We start from the raw sequence: 14,882 nt of genomic DNA on the forward strand, positions 1-14,882 counted from the left end.
AAGGTAACTGTGAGAGGCTTTGGGACGGGAGCAGCTGGAAGCTGGATGAATCTGCTTTGATTCAGCTATTGATCATTTTCATTTCATTTTATTAGTTTCTCGCTGTTTAAATTAATTCATACTGATTAATTTTAGGGCAGTTTGCAACCCCAGTTACAAGAAAGGTTCAAAGTTGTGTAAAAATTGAACCAAAAATGAATTTAACAATCTGCAAATATTTCATTCACAATAGAGCACAGAAAATATATCAAATATTTAAACTAAGAACAGGTAATTTCAAGAAAAAAGAGAAAGAACAAAGAATAAAAAAGGAAAATAAACCCAGGCCTGCTTTAGTAAGTTCCTTATTTTGCTTCTGCATTGCAGTATTTAAAACTAATACCGTATAATGTTTTATTACAGTTTTATTACAGTTTCTAGTTAAATAAATCAAACACTGGTGATTGGTCAGAAAAGCTCATTCAACAACTCACCGGACTCCAGCAGCTGTTCTGGTGGATATAAGGAAATGAGGAAAAGAGGAGAAGCAGGTGAGGAAGAGGAGGAGCTGATGCTCACTCTCAGATTTGGTGGATCAGCGGCTCTCCGTGCTTCCAAAATGTGTATCGCCCTCTGACACACTGAGGCACATAATCACACACTTTCTCACGGAGCTAAAAACAAATTCATTGTTATGACAAAGTGACTCAGACCGTGTGTGTTTCTACAGGCCGTACACATAAAGTCATGCATGCTTTGGGTTTGATGTCAGGTATAAACACGCTCTCTGTGCACGTGCACGGTCATGAGAGTAAGTAACTGTAACCATGGTTACAGGGCGCCGTCCTTTGTCCATCATGATTCCTAATAAACGATTTCAGGTCATTATTCCTATTCTGTGCTTGGAAACCGTTTCCGTCGTGAAACTGAGGTAACAACGTCCATAATCCAAGCAGAACAAGCTCGTCACACCACGTGCTCTGTCATGCCCAACTGTAACTGAGTGCATTTTCTCAATGCCAGGAGGGGGCGCCGTGGCTCACAAAACCCCCCAGAAGTTGACACAATGCATGTTGACATTTGGAATAAAGTACTGTACATAAAAGAATCATGCCTACTGCCCTTCTTATACAGTACAGACATCTCTGCAGTGGGTCAGAAACACTGTTCCAGTTCTGTCCTGATGATTTTACTTCAGCTTTGCCGGCCTCGTCGTCACTGCCACAAAATGTCTCTCCAACGCGTCTGATTGGCCCGTCGTCTCTACGTGTTCAAGCTTTAAGTAAAACAGCAAACGCAACACTGATGTTTGGTTGTCATCTATTTTCTTTCACTCTCTCTATAATGCATGGTGTGTATTATTAGTGTATCCATAATATTACTGGCATTGTTACTTTTTCCATCACACAGGAAAAACATGAAAACTAATCCTGCATTTTAGTGCATTTTTGTGTCATTTCCATTTTGTTCCCACAGTTTGAAAATCCTGTAGCAGCATTTGGTGACTTTTTACCTCTTATGCCATGAAATGGTTCATTAATGTTTAGTTTTTCTGCAATCTGTTATTTATTAAATATGTAATAATCACCTTAAAACTTTGGTTTTAGGTAGTTTCTCGGCACATGGTGACTGCATTATTTTATTATCATAACAGAAGGAGACGATGAGGCACCAAAAAAGGGGGACGGAGTTAATCCCAGTTGAAACAGAACCATTATGGCCCAGTAGATGCTGAAACTATGAGAGTGGGGATGGATACATGTCAGGTGAACATAATGTTGCACCTGACTCAAATTTGTTTTAACAGGAAGTTGAGCTGTTGCAACTGTTTCAGACAAATGAGGAGTGTAGAGGTGCTGTGGTGTTTGGAGGAGGGACTCCTTCAGTCAGAGAAGTGAGGCGTCACAAGTTCCTGGTTTCCAGTGAAGAAGAAGAGAGGCAGCAGTGAACCATCAGAGCCTCATCATGAAAGTCCGTCACACTCTGATCTGCTTCTTCTTCCTTTGTGAGTACATTCACTTGTTCTTTCTGTCACTCTCCTTCTTCAACATGTTTCTGTTGTTAAACATGATGATCAGAGTCAGCTATGAGTCACTTTCATGGACGCTTCTTCCATTCAAACTGCTTTTATTCATGATTTCATGGATGTGTTTGTGGCCAGTATGGACAGAAGAAACCATCACAGTGAGACATTCATGGACATGTTGCTGCTCACTTTGGGACTTGATAACATGTGAAACCATCGTTTCAAACACAGCTCATTACAAGTGTTTGTTACTTCCTCAGAATAAACTGGACAGTCAGTAAAATGTGGATGTGATACAGCACAATGGTGCAAACCTCTTCCTGTTCAGCCTCTTGGAGCAGAAAATAAAGAAAAATTGCAGAAGTTAAAAAGTGTGTGCAAATTCTAGTAGATTAAAGGACAGTAAAATGTTTTTATCTCTGTGCAGTTTGAAGAGTTGAATGAAAGAGCCGTAACAGAACTCAATGTAGATCTGGAAAAGAAAGAAACGAAAAGCAAAATAGTGAAATAGAAACGTCACCCTGCATCCTCAGCTCTTAATATTTGTGATCATGAAGCTGGGTTAAGCAGAGAGGTGATGATCAGTGACAGCTGTGTGGCTTCATGCTGAGAAAGAGCTCCACAGATGTGATGCTTGCTTTGAGTGTTGATGGAGAAGTTCAGAGAAGGTCAGAAGAAGCTTCACTGAGTCTTTATGGATCAGAGAAAGCAGATGATTGGCTGCTGAGAGAGGAGCTGTGGTGCTGCATGAGGAAGTATGTGAGGCTGGTGCAGGACATGTATGAGGACAGAGAGACGGTGGTGAGGTATACGACAGGAGTGACAGATGGGTCGGAAAAACATCAGGGATCTGCTCTGGTACATTTCCAGGCATTCCAGAGCACCTTTCAACAAAGTGCGTTGAATGCCAAGCAGGCATGACAAATCTGCGACCTTTGACCCCTTTGATCATAAGTTTCTTTTTGACAAATTATGGAATTGGGCTGGTATCTCTGACACGGCTCCCTGAAGGTTTTCATCGTACTTACAGAATGATGAAAGGAGAAACTTCTGAAGACAGCCTCTCCTGCATCAGTGAATGATATATATATATATAATATTATATCAATTATATCAACTATTATATTCATGTATCTGCTAAGAACTTCAGATTTTTGACCAATATTTGATATTTGAACATCATTTAGGAGTTTTAAGAAAATCGAACCTCTTTCATTTGGAATTTTTCACACTTTATTTTCTCCTGCCTTGATTTTTGAAACTCACTGACTCACATCTCTCCACAGCTCGTCTTCAGTTAGTCGAGACTGCAGCGGCAGCTCAACACACATCACCTCTATTCCTGCTTTCCCTGAACGGCTTCCAGTTATATTCAGAACTCACTTCATATTTTTATTAATAAGACACAAAGCCATACATGGTTAGCCATGTAACCAAGACAAAAGAGTCAAAAACTGTTAGCATTAATCCCACTAGCTTAATGCTAACATACAATGGAAATTCCCATAGACAGGCTAAGTCAGTTTGTGCGCTGCTACTAATCTAATCAGATGCCACTGACCAGTTTTTTGATACTGTTTTTGCCACAGAAACAGGAGCAGGCCCACCTCCTCTTAGTGGAGCTGCTGCACTACAGCACCAGAAATCTGTCCTGAGAAGCCACAGCATGCATGACAACATAACAAGTCATCACTGAGAATGACCTGCAACAACAAAAAAATTATATTTGATTATGAGTAAAATAAAAAGCGATTTATTGGAAAGGAGTGCCATTACTGACACTAAAGTCTCAGTGTGACTCTGTGTCTGTGTGTAAATGTTAAAATGCAGCTTAGTACAAATAATCAGTATTAATGGTTCATGTTTCCAGCAGCTCTGCAGGACGGACACACAAAGGTCACCAGTGCACAGATGCATTTTTATAGACTCGCTGGACAAAGCATCACGATTGAGTGCTACTTTTCTTCTTCTAAGAAGTGGAAGATCTTCTGCAAAGAAAAATGTGAAGAAGGAAATATTTTAATTGAAACGCAGCTCAACAGTAATCAACATGGCAGATACAGCACTGAATATAGATATGAACATAAATATATTTTGTCTGTAAGCATCAGAAGGCTCATCAAGTCTGACTCTGGACGGTACACCTGTGGTCTGGGACGATATCCATCTTCATACCAGTTCATACATTTTGGAATTGTTGTTGCTGAAGGTGAGTTTCAACTTTTTTTTGGAGTTTTGAATAAAATTTTCAGTATTTCTGCCTTTTGTGCAGATTTTTTTTGGTATATGAATTATTTATTGACTTAATGAAATATTATTAAGTCCCACATACTCTCTTTGTTTTTGTTTTTTTAAATCTAGAAACTGCAGAACTGAAAATCTCAATATAGGAAGTATCTGATAAGGCAAACAAAATAAGACAGGAGACAATTTCAGGCACAAAGGAAAACTAACATACAAAATACCACAGGAACATTTAACACACAGCTGAAACACACAGCTACATTTAGACACGGGTACAAAGGGCTACATTCAGAGTGTCCACACGTTCACTGACCCACACACAGCGCAACATCAGCGTTCACTACAGAGCAAAGTCAGAGAGCGGTTCCTGGGATGATGTGGAGTGTGAGAAATGAGGATCTAACACACAGAACACACAAAAGTGAGCTATTAATTTAACTGATCAAAGACCAAACATAAATCCAAAACAAAGTCCAAGAATGAAAATGATGAGACTCTAACTAGAAACAGAGAAACAGGGAGAATAGTACAATGCAACAAGGGATGCAAACTTAGGACACTGACAGAGGTGATGGGAAGTGAAAGAACAGCTAAATATGGAAACAGACATGTGACTAAACTAAGCTCAGAGGAAAGACTGAGAAGGAAAACACAGCAAACATCAAGTAAATACACAACATGAAAACATAGAAAATCCAAACTAAGAATCAGAGAATATTTAAAAATAAACTGAACTTAAAAGTCCAACAGCACAAAACTGAGTCAAAGACCCAGAACAATAAAATTTCAATTTCAATTTCAAAACTGCCTTTTTAAAATAAAAAAAAAATAATAATAAAAAAAAATATATATATATATATATATATATATATATATATATATATATATATATATATATATAAAAAACACCCAGCACGCCCCTGTGGGCGGTTTATCCTTCAAGCTCGGGTCCTCTACCAGAGGCCTGGGAGCTTGAGGGTCCTGCGCAGTATCTTAGCTGTTCCCAGGACTGCGCTCTTCTGGACAGAGATCTCCGATGTTATTCCCGGGATCTGCTGGAGCCACTCGCCTAGCTTGGGAGTCACCGCACCTAGTGCTCCGATTACCACGGGGACCACCGTTACCTTCACCCTCCACATCCTCTCGAGCTCTTCTCTGAGCCCTTGGTATTTCTCCAGCTTCTCGTGTTCCTTCTTCCTGATATTGCTGTCATTCGGAACCGCTACATCGATCACTACGGCCGTCTTCTTCTGTTTGTCTACCACCACTATGTCCGGTTGGTTAGCCACCACCATTTTGTCCGTCTGTATCTGGAAGTCCCACAGGATCTTAGCTCGGTCATTCTCCACCACCCTTGGGGGCATCTCCCATTTTGACCTCGGGACTTCCAGGTTATACTCGGCACAGATGTTCCTGTACACTATGCCGGCCACTTGGTTATGGCGTTCCATGTATGCCTTGCCTGCTAGCATCTTGCACCCTGCTGTTATGTGCTGGATTGTCTCTGGGGCATCTTTACACAGCCTGCACCTGGGGTCTTGCCTGGTGTGATAGACCCCAGCCTCTATGGATCTTGTGCTCAGAGCTTGTTCTTGTGCTGCCATGATTAGTGCCTCTGTGCTGTCTTTCAGTCCAGCTTTGTCCAGCCACTGGTAGGATTTCTGGATATCAGCCACCTCCTCTATCTGCCGGTGGTACATACCGTGCAGGGGCCTGTCCTTCCATGATGGTTCCTCGTCTCCCTCCTCTTTCTTGGGTTTCTGCTGCCTGAGGTATTCACTGAGCACTCGGTCAGTTGGGGCCATCTTCCCAATGTATTCTTGGATGTTCCTTGTCTCATCCTGGACTGTGGTGCTGACACTCACCAGTCCCCGGCCCCCTTCCTTCCGCTTAGCGTACAGCCTCAGGGTGCTGGACTTGGGGTGAAACCCTCCATGCATGGTAAGGAGCTTTCTTGTCTTTATGTCAGTGGCTTCTATCTCCTCCTTTGGCCAGCCTATTACCCCAGCAGGGTACCTGATCACGGGCAGGGCGTACGTGTTGATGGCCCGGATCTTGTTCTTACCATTCAGCTGACTCCTCAGGACTTGCCTGACCCTCTGCAGGTACTTGGTGGTTGCAGCCTTTCTAGCGGCCTCTTCATGGTTCCCATTTGCCTGCGGGATCCCCAAGTACTTGTAACTGTCCTCTATGTCTGCAATGTTGCCTTCTGGTAGTTCAATCCCCTCAGTTCTGACTACCTTCCCTCTCTTTGTTACCATCCGACTACACTTCTCCAGTCCGAACGACATTCCAATGTCATTGCTGTATAGCCTGGTAGTGTGGATCAGTGAATCGATGTCTCGTTCACTCTTGGCATACAGCTTGATGTCATCCATGTACAGGAGGTGGCTGACAACTGCTCCGTTCCGTAGTCGGTATCCGTAGCCAGTCTTGTTAATGATCTCACTGAGGGGGTTCAGGCCTATGCAGAACAGCAGTGGGGACAGAGCATCTCCTTGGTAGATCCCGCACTTGATGGTGACTTGTGCTATGGGCTTGGAGTTGGCCTCTAGTGTTGTACGCCACATCCCCATTGAGTTCCTGATGAAGGCTCTTAGGGTCCCATTGATCTTGTACAATTCTAGGCATTCCAGTATCCAGCTGTGGGGCATTGAGTCATAGGCCTTCTTGTAATCAATCCAGGCAGTGCACAGGTTGGTCAGTCTGGTCTTGCAGTCTCGGCTGATTGTTCTGTCTACCAGTAGCTGGTGTTTTGCGCCTCTGGTATTCTTGCCAATTCCTTTCTGTGTCCCGCTCATGTATTGACCCATGTGCCTGTTCATCTTAGCCGATATGATGCCTGACAGGAGCTTCCATGTAGTACTGAGGCAGGTTATTGGTCGGTAGTTGGAGGGGACCAGTCCCTTCTTGGGGATCAGGACTGTCCGGCCTTCAGTTAGCCATTCCGGGTGTCTCTCGTTAACTAGCAGCTGGTTCATTTGTGCTGCCAGGCACTCGTGGAGTGCAGTCAGCTTCTTCAGCCAGTAGGCGTGAACCATGTCGGGCCCTGGTGCTGTCCAACTCTTCATACTGGAGACCCTTTCTTGGATATCTGCCACTGTGATGGTTACTGGACCCTGTTCAGGGAGGTCGCTGTGGTCTGCCCTCAGATCCTCTAGCCACTGAGCATTGCCGTTATGGGTTGCATCCTTCTCCCATATGCTCTTCCAGTATTGCTCCGTCTCCAGCCTTGGTGGTGCTGTTCTCTTATTGTTCCCTTGCCACTGAGAGTACACCTTTGCTGGTTCTATGGAGAACAGCTGGTTTATTCTCCTGCCTTCTATCTCTCTGGTGTACCTCCTCAAGCGGCTGGCCAAGGCTGTGAGTCTTTGCTTGGCAGTTTCCAAGGCCTCAGGTATGGACAGCTTGCTGTATTTCTTAGGCACCTTATTTGTCGCACCTTTCTGCAACTCCGTTAGTTGGCTAACCTCCCTCCGTGCTACTTTGATCTTGCCCTCTAGCCTCCTTCTCCATGGAGGGTACTGCCCCTTGTCGCTTTTCAACTTGTAGCCAAGCATCTCACTGATCACTGCTGCTGTATTGTAGATCAGCTTGTTAGTGTCGGTAATCGTGGTTGTAGGTATTGCCCGTAGTGCTGCATTAACATCATCTAGCAGACCTTCTGAGGGTACTTCACGTATATGTATATATATATATATATATATATATATATATATATATATATATATATATATATATATATATGTAGAGAGAGAGAGAGAGAGAGAGAGAGAGAGAGAGGTGGTGACCAACCAGCTTACAGAAGTTTTACTCCCAACATTTTAAATAAATTCCATTCCTGAATTCACCAGATGCACTCCACTGAAACGGCTCTCCTTAGAGTTTCAAATGATATTTTAACACGTGGAGATATGAGTTACTATTTAAGTACTTTTGGATCTGTGTGCTGCCTCAGGCACAGCTGATCATAGAATACTGACTGCGAGACGTAGAGCATGCATGGGCATTTCTGGGTCAGCTCTTGACTGGTTATCTTCCTGTATCTGTCACAGGAGGTTTTTGGTTGCGGTTGCTCATTTTGTGTCCTCCTCCACTACCTTACCTTGTGGTCTGCTGCAGAGCTTGGTCATTAGAGCACTGAGGGTTTTAAAAGTAAAATGGGAGGCAGAGGTGCCTGTTAGACAAGCCTTTGGAGAAAGAATTATTCAGTTGGAGGTTACATTTTTGCTTTTATAAAAACTTTTATAAAAACCGGTGACAAAGGGCAGCCCTGGCGGAGCCCATCACCCACCGGGAACGAGTCCGACTTATTGCCGGAAATGCGAACCAAGCTCTTGCAACGGTTGTATAGGGATCGAATGGCCCGTAGCAATGGGCCAGACACCCCATATTCCTGCAACACCTCCCACAGGACACCCCGAGGGACACGGTCGAATGCCTTCTCCAAGTCCACAAAACACATGTAGACTGGTTGGGCAAACTCCCATGCACCCTCAAGTATCCTGGAGAGGATAAAGAGCTGGTCCAGTGTTCCGCGACCAGGACGGAAACCGCATTATTCCTCCTGTATCCGAGGTTCGACTAACGGACGAACTCCCCTCTCCAGCACCCTGGCATAGACTTTCCCAGGGAGGCTGAGGAGTGTGATCCCCCTGTAGTTGGAACACACCCTCCGGTCCCCTTTCTTAAAGATGGGGACCACCACCCTGGTCTGCCAGTCCACAGGTACTGCCCCTGATCTCCACGCAACATTGCAGAGGCGTGTCAACCAGGACAGCCCTACAACGTCCAGAGCCTTCAGGAACTCGGGGCGGACCTCATCAACACCAGGGGCTCTGCCACCAAGGAGTTGTTTAACTGCCTCAGTGACCTCGCCCCCGGAAATTGGCGGGTCATTCCCCTCATCCCCAGACTCTGCTTCCTCCTCGGAAGACGTGTCAGTGGGATTAAGGAGGTCCTCGAAGTATTCCTTCCACCGCCTGACAATTTTCTCAGTCGACGTCAGCAGCGCTCCGCCAGCACCGCTTTCCCCTCCTGAGACGCCTGACGGTTTGCCAGAATCTCTTCGAAGCAGTCCGAAAGTCTTTTTCCATGGCCTCTCCGAACTCCTCCCACACCCGAGTTTTTGCTTCAGCCACTGCCCGAGCCGCATTCCGCTTGGCCTGTCGATACCTGTCGGCTGCCTCCGGAGTCCCACAGGCTAACCAAGCCCGATAGGACTCCTTCTTCAGCCTAGTGGCTCCCTTCACCTCTGGTATCCACCATTTGGTTCGGGGATTACCACCACGGCAGGCACCAACCACCTTGCGGCCGCAGCTCAATGCAGCAGCTTCGGCAATGGAGACGCTGAACATGGTCCATTCGGACTCAATGTCCCCAGTCTCCCTCGGAATGCTGTTGAAGCTCTGCCGGAGGTGTGCGTTGAAGATCTCGCGGACTGGGGCCTCTGCTAGACGTTCCCAGCACACCCTCACTACGCGTTTAGGTGCACCAGGTCTGTCCAGCGTCTTCCCCCGCCACCTGATCCAACTCACCACCAGGTGGTGATCAGTTGACAGCTCAGCCCCTCTCTTTACCCAAGTGTCCAGAACATATGGTCGCAGGTCTGCTGATACGATTACAAAATCGATCATCGACCTACGGCCTAGAGTGTCCTGGTGCCACGTGCACTTATGGACACTCTTATGTTCGAACAGGGTGTTCGTTATGGCCAAACTGTGATTAGCACAGAAGTCCAATAACAAAGCACCGCTCGGGTTCAGATCAGGGAGGCCGTTCCTCCCAATCACGCCCCTCCAGGTCTTGCTGTCGTTACCCACGTGAGCATTGAAGTCTCCCAGCAGGACAACAGAGTCTCCAGGTGGAGCACCCTCCAGCACCCCCCCCCCAGGGACTCTAAGAAGGCTGGGTACTCTGAACTGCCACTCGGCGCATAAGCGCAGATGACAGTCAGGACCCGTTCCCCGACCCTAAGGCGCAGGGAACAAACCCTCTCGTCCACCGGGAAAAACCCCAACGTACCGGCAGCAAGCCGAGGGGATATTAGGATACCCACCCCAGCCCGCCGCCTCTCACCAAGGGCAACTCCAGACTGAGACAGAGTCCAGCCCCTCTCCAGGAGACTGGTTCCAGAGCCCAAGCCATGTGTAGAGGTGAGCCCGACTATATCTAGCCGGTACCTCTCAACCTCACGCACTAACTCAGGCTCCTTCCCCACCAGAGAGGTGACATTCCATGTCCCTATTGCCAGTCTTGGCAGCCGGGGGTCAGTCCGCCAGGGCCTCCGCTCCTGGCCGCCACCCAGCACACAATGCACCCGACCCCTATGGCGCCTCCTGCGGGTGGTGGGCCTGCGGGAGGATGGGCCCATGTCTCCTCTTCGGGCTGTGCCCGGCCGGGCCCCATGGACTAAGGCCCGGCCACCAGACGCTCGCCCTCGGGCACCCTCCCCGGGCCTGGCTCCAGGGCGAGGCCCCGGTAACCCTATCCCGGGCAGGGTAAGCTGTTCCCTCGGTGTCCTTTTCATAAGGGTCTTATGAATCGCTCTTTGTCTGGTCACTCACCCAGGGCCAATTTGCCATGGGAGACCCTACCAGGGGGCAAAAGCCCCCAGACAACATAGCCCCTGGATCCCTGTGACACACAAACCCCTCCACCACGATAAGGTAGCGATTCAAGGAGGAGACGTTTGGTTTCCTTTTGTCTTTTTATGATGTTTATGTGTCAAATTGTTGTTATGTGTTGTTTTCTGTTGTTCGCCTCAAACACCTGAAAAAAAACATATGGCTGAACTTCTTTAGCAGTCCTCCCATCAGCCTCCACACCTCCATCAACTTTCACTGGAACCACTGAGCAGTCTGAGAGGACAGCATCTACAGGTGCGTCCATCCGCTGGGTTTGAGAGACAGAAGTCTCACTTAAAGCTTTCTGATGTTTCCTGTCTTTAAGTACAAATTTATATGCTTTAGTTGAAAAATACCACTGCAGTGTGTACAGAAAGTAAATCATGCCACAATATCTCCACCTTAAAGACATTATGTGATTTTTTTAACCAGTCCTCCCATCAGCCTCTGCGCCTCCATCAACTTTCACTGGAACCACTGAGCAGTCTGAGAGGACAGCATCTACAGGTGCGTCCATCCACTGGGTTTGAGAGACGGAAGATTTATAGACGTCCATACTTTAAGTGAATTTGTATCATTTGTATAATTTTGCTGTTATCTGCCACTAGGAACCAATCAGAAGTGAGTATGTCATGTAGACATGGTTTTATGCTCATACAGCATGACAGTCTGACCAAATTCTCCATGGAAGAAACTTGCATACAACTATACTGTACATGTGCACTCAGCTACCTTTACAGCCCACGTGAAGGGCTGGTGCTCACACTCATCAGGAGGTGTTTGTCTAAAATAACGTGTTGTTCTCATCAAACTGCTGCAGATGTGGTGCCGTTTGTGGGTCTGACTCTGGCTCTCATCATCATCCTGTTATCAGTGTCAGTGCTGATATTCTGCAAGAACAGATCCTCTAAACCAAAGGGTGAGACAGCCGGAAGCACTGACAGGCACACTCATCAAACTTCCTGTTTTCACAGAAAAGTGAACATTTTGTCAGACATCTCTTTGCATGTTGTAAGCTGTGTTCGAATCCTCCATCTGGCCTTCCTGTGCAGAGTTTGCAAGTTATCCCTCCAACAGGCTGACGACCTGTGCAAGGTGCACCACGCCTCCACCCTGTGGTAGCAGGGATACAGTCTGGGCCCTCTGCAAACCTGAATTGGACAAACTGATGGCTGGAGTTTGAATATTCGGTTGAAATACAGTCTCTGATCATTCGTGTGAGCATGAATGTGGGCATGAGTGGTTTTCTGTCTCTCTGTGTGACGGACTGAGTACCTAACTGCAGTATAAACACTGTACTGATGTGTTTTTCAGATCCTCCTGTGGGAACTGAACACGCTGCTGTCACAGAGGTGAGGCTGAAGGACTTGTAGACTCAGCACCGATGTTTGTGAAACCAGCTGATATTAGATTTCCTCTTCTTCTCCTGTAGACCAACACAGTGTATGAGAATATCCGAGCAGAGGGCAGACACAGCAGATCTCCTCCTGACTCTCATGCCAAATACACCAAACCAACCAATGATGACCACAGCTTGGTCACTGCAGCCACTTCTCAGCACAAAGTAAGAAAACACTTTCTGTATTCACGGAACAAACAGTTGTATCTGAGAAAAGATTCACATTTGTGATAAATATGAAGACGATATCATCAGTGTCACGTTGAAAAGCACAAACTAAGTTTAAAGAATCCAGATCGTTATTTCAGATCAATAACCTGATGGGGGGATGCTGGATGCTGTAACCAGGTCTTGGATCAAAGGTCCGATCCTGTGACCTCTAACAACACAGCACACAGAGGAGCTGATATTCTGATATTTGTGGCGCCTGCTTCCAGTGAACACAAAGTCTTGGACTACTTTGTGAAAATGGTCTCAGATCAATTTAAAACATTACCTGTAATAAACAATTTTATGTTTTATTTTTTTCAGACTGGAGACGACTCGAGCAAACTCACCTACTCCGTGGTGACTTTTTCCAAGAAGAGCAGTGACTCTGCCAACAGCACGTCCCGCAGTAACACCAGTGACGTTATCTACTCCGAGCCTCGGGTTAACGCGAGCCACTCCGGAGGTGATCCGTTGTACTCTACTATAGCCTAGCTTTAGCTCCTGGGACAGGACAGGTAATGTTTGTCATGCTGTTGCACACACAGCACGCTCCTTTGTTTCAGTTCGTCAGTTGCCACAAGACACCTGACCATCATGTGCATCATAACCTAAGACTGCTCGGTGCTATAGAGTACACGCTGTACATCATACTTCATCGTTTTGCTGCATCAGTCTGCCGCTCTGAGTTAATTTGTGTTTAAGGGTTAGGGTTATGATAACATGCATGAACTGTATCTTTCTTCGACCTCGTGTCTCTATTGTTGTTTAAGACGTGTTTTTGGGGACTTACATGATTAAACGATTTCTAAACAATGATATCTTTTGTAGTTTGGAGGCTAAACAGGCCAAATACACTGAATATGTTCTCAGTGGTAGTCGAGCATCACTTCAGTGAGTATGTAACAGAAAGAGGAAGCAGCTGCTGGTTCTCTAAATCTATTTGACACAACATTCAGTGAAGTGATTAAAAAGAGGAAGTAAGAGCTAGTTACTGTAAACAAGCAGCCACACATGGGTGGACCTCCTTTACTTCGAGAAGGACTCAGGTTTTCTGTCTTTGTGAGGTTGTTTTAACCTTTTCATTTGTATCATGAGTAACCTTTGCAGCATTTTTATTTGCATTTGGTCACACTCCATTTTTATTTATCCACTGTCTGCCTGATGATGCTTGTTTGAGTTGTTTCTGCTCTAATCTGAGTCCCGTAAGAATATTTTCAAAAACAAAACATGAAGAAGAAACTGCACAGGTGCAGAAGTTCACGTTGCAATACGAGGAAGTCAAAATCGTATGCAGGTTTATGTTTTTACAGCACTTTGAATAGAATAGAATAGAATAGAATAGAATAGAATAGAATAGAATAATCCTTTAATTGTCCCACAAGGGGAAATTTGGTTGTAACAGCAGCCAAAAAGACACATATACAAACAAACAGGACACAGGACACAGAACAGAAACATGCACAATTTTTCTTACATATTTACATTAAGGACGGTGGTTACTATAAACAGAGTACTGTACAGTTATTCAATTAAATAAAAATAACTACAGATAAGAAGCAAACCAGGTTGTAGTGCGAATCGGTTGATTAAAACAGTTTAAACAGATTTGAACAGTTAAGTGTAATTCAGTTTGCAAACAGAATATTTTAAGTGTTTTTTACAAAGTTATTAATAATTAAGAAGAACAGATTTAATGGCAGTGCCATACAGGAACTAATGTACCATGGAAGTACACCTTGTAAGAGCCAAAGTCAATGTTTATGTTTTTCCTTTTTGTTTTGGTGGCACAGGTGTATAGCTTTACCTGCGTCTCAGGTGATGGTATGTGGGTGTGGTCACAGTCTATTTACCTGATGTCGGTGTACGCAGCAGGTGTGTTGGGTGAGTGGTTTGTAGGCAAACTTTTCTGTTGACCGTCATTTTTTGGCACACCAGTTAATCCATGCGCTAGTTGTAAATTGATTGAAAGTGCAAATGTTTGTTTTTGTTTTGTTCTTAAAATAAATGCGCAAAGTACAAGTACGACTCATTATGGATTATTGGAGGCGCGTCATAGGGACACAACCAACTCAGCCGGCCGCGGCTTTATTTACGGCTGAAAGTCGCAACACACCTAATATATAATATACTTAGCAAACAGGCACTTGGATTATATTTTATAACAGTTCCCAGATATGTACCCATGTTTCGCTGCTCGACCCGCAGCGCTGAAGTTCCTTGGATCTGACCATCACCTCTCTGCCTGCTGATGTCATCACTGGAAACCTGTGATGTGAGATGTGAACTGGGTTGGTAGTTTGAGTCTCTTCTGGCCTGAGCTTATTTGATGTTCTGCTTCTCTCAGCTGAAAACAGTTTGCATCCACACTTGTGTTTTTTTTTTTTTTATTTGAACACAT

General features: G+C 45.3%; 1 protein-coding gene across 2 annotated transcripts; it reads left to right on the forward strand.

Moving 5' to 3' along the window:
• Positions 1-1,914: 1,914 nt before the first annotated feature.
• Positions 1,915-14,448, forward strand: LOC146645911 (uncharacterized). Of its 2 annotated transcripts, none has more exons than XM_085393335.1 (8): positions 1,915-1,984; positions 3,876-4,214; positions 11,053-11,130; positions 11,308-11,382; positions 11,696-11,794; positions 12,190-12,227; positions 12,308-12,439; positions 12,806-14,448. In XM_085393335.1, the coding sequence occupies exons 1-8, from the start codon at positions 1,945-1,947 to the stop codon at positions 12,974-12,976; spliced, it is 972 nt and encodes a 323-aa protein (XP_085249461.1). In that variant the 5' UTR covers positions 1,915-1,944; the 3' UTR covers positions 12,977-14,448. The 2 variants fall into 2 exon arrangements, with proteins under 2 accessions (XP_085249461.1, XP_085249462.1); XM_085393336.1 differs by having other exon boundaries at positions 3,879-4,214.
• Positions 14,449-14,882: the final 434 nt, after the last annotated feature.

This window comes from Rhamphochromis longiceps, linkage group LG20 (assembly GCF_057381845.1).
Source record: "Rhamphochromis longiceps isolate RC_006_pf linkage group LG20, R_longiceps_female_GT1.1, whole genome shotgun sequence".
Taxonomy (NCBI): Eukaryota; Metazoa; Chordata; class Actinopteri; order Cichliformes; family Cichlidae; genus Rhamphochromis; species Rhamphochromis longiceps.

What these genes read in the sequence shown, in the direction of transcription:
- LOC146645911 (XM_085393335.1), top strand. Translation starts at nt 1,945, where the DNA reads ATGAAAGTCCGTCACACTCTGATCTGCTTCTTCTTCCTTT. An exon ending in TGGAATTGTTGTTGCTGAAG is followed by an intron (nt 4,215 to 11,052) that starts GTGAGTTTCAAC and finishes GAACTTCTTTAG; the next exon opens with CAGTCCTCCCATCAGCCTCC. An exon ending in CAGCCACTTCTCAGCACAAA is followed by an intron (nt 12,440 to 12,805) that starts GTAAGAAAACAC and finishes TATTTTTTTCAG; the next exon opens with ACTGGAGACGACTCGAGCAA.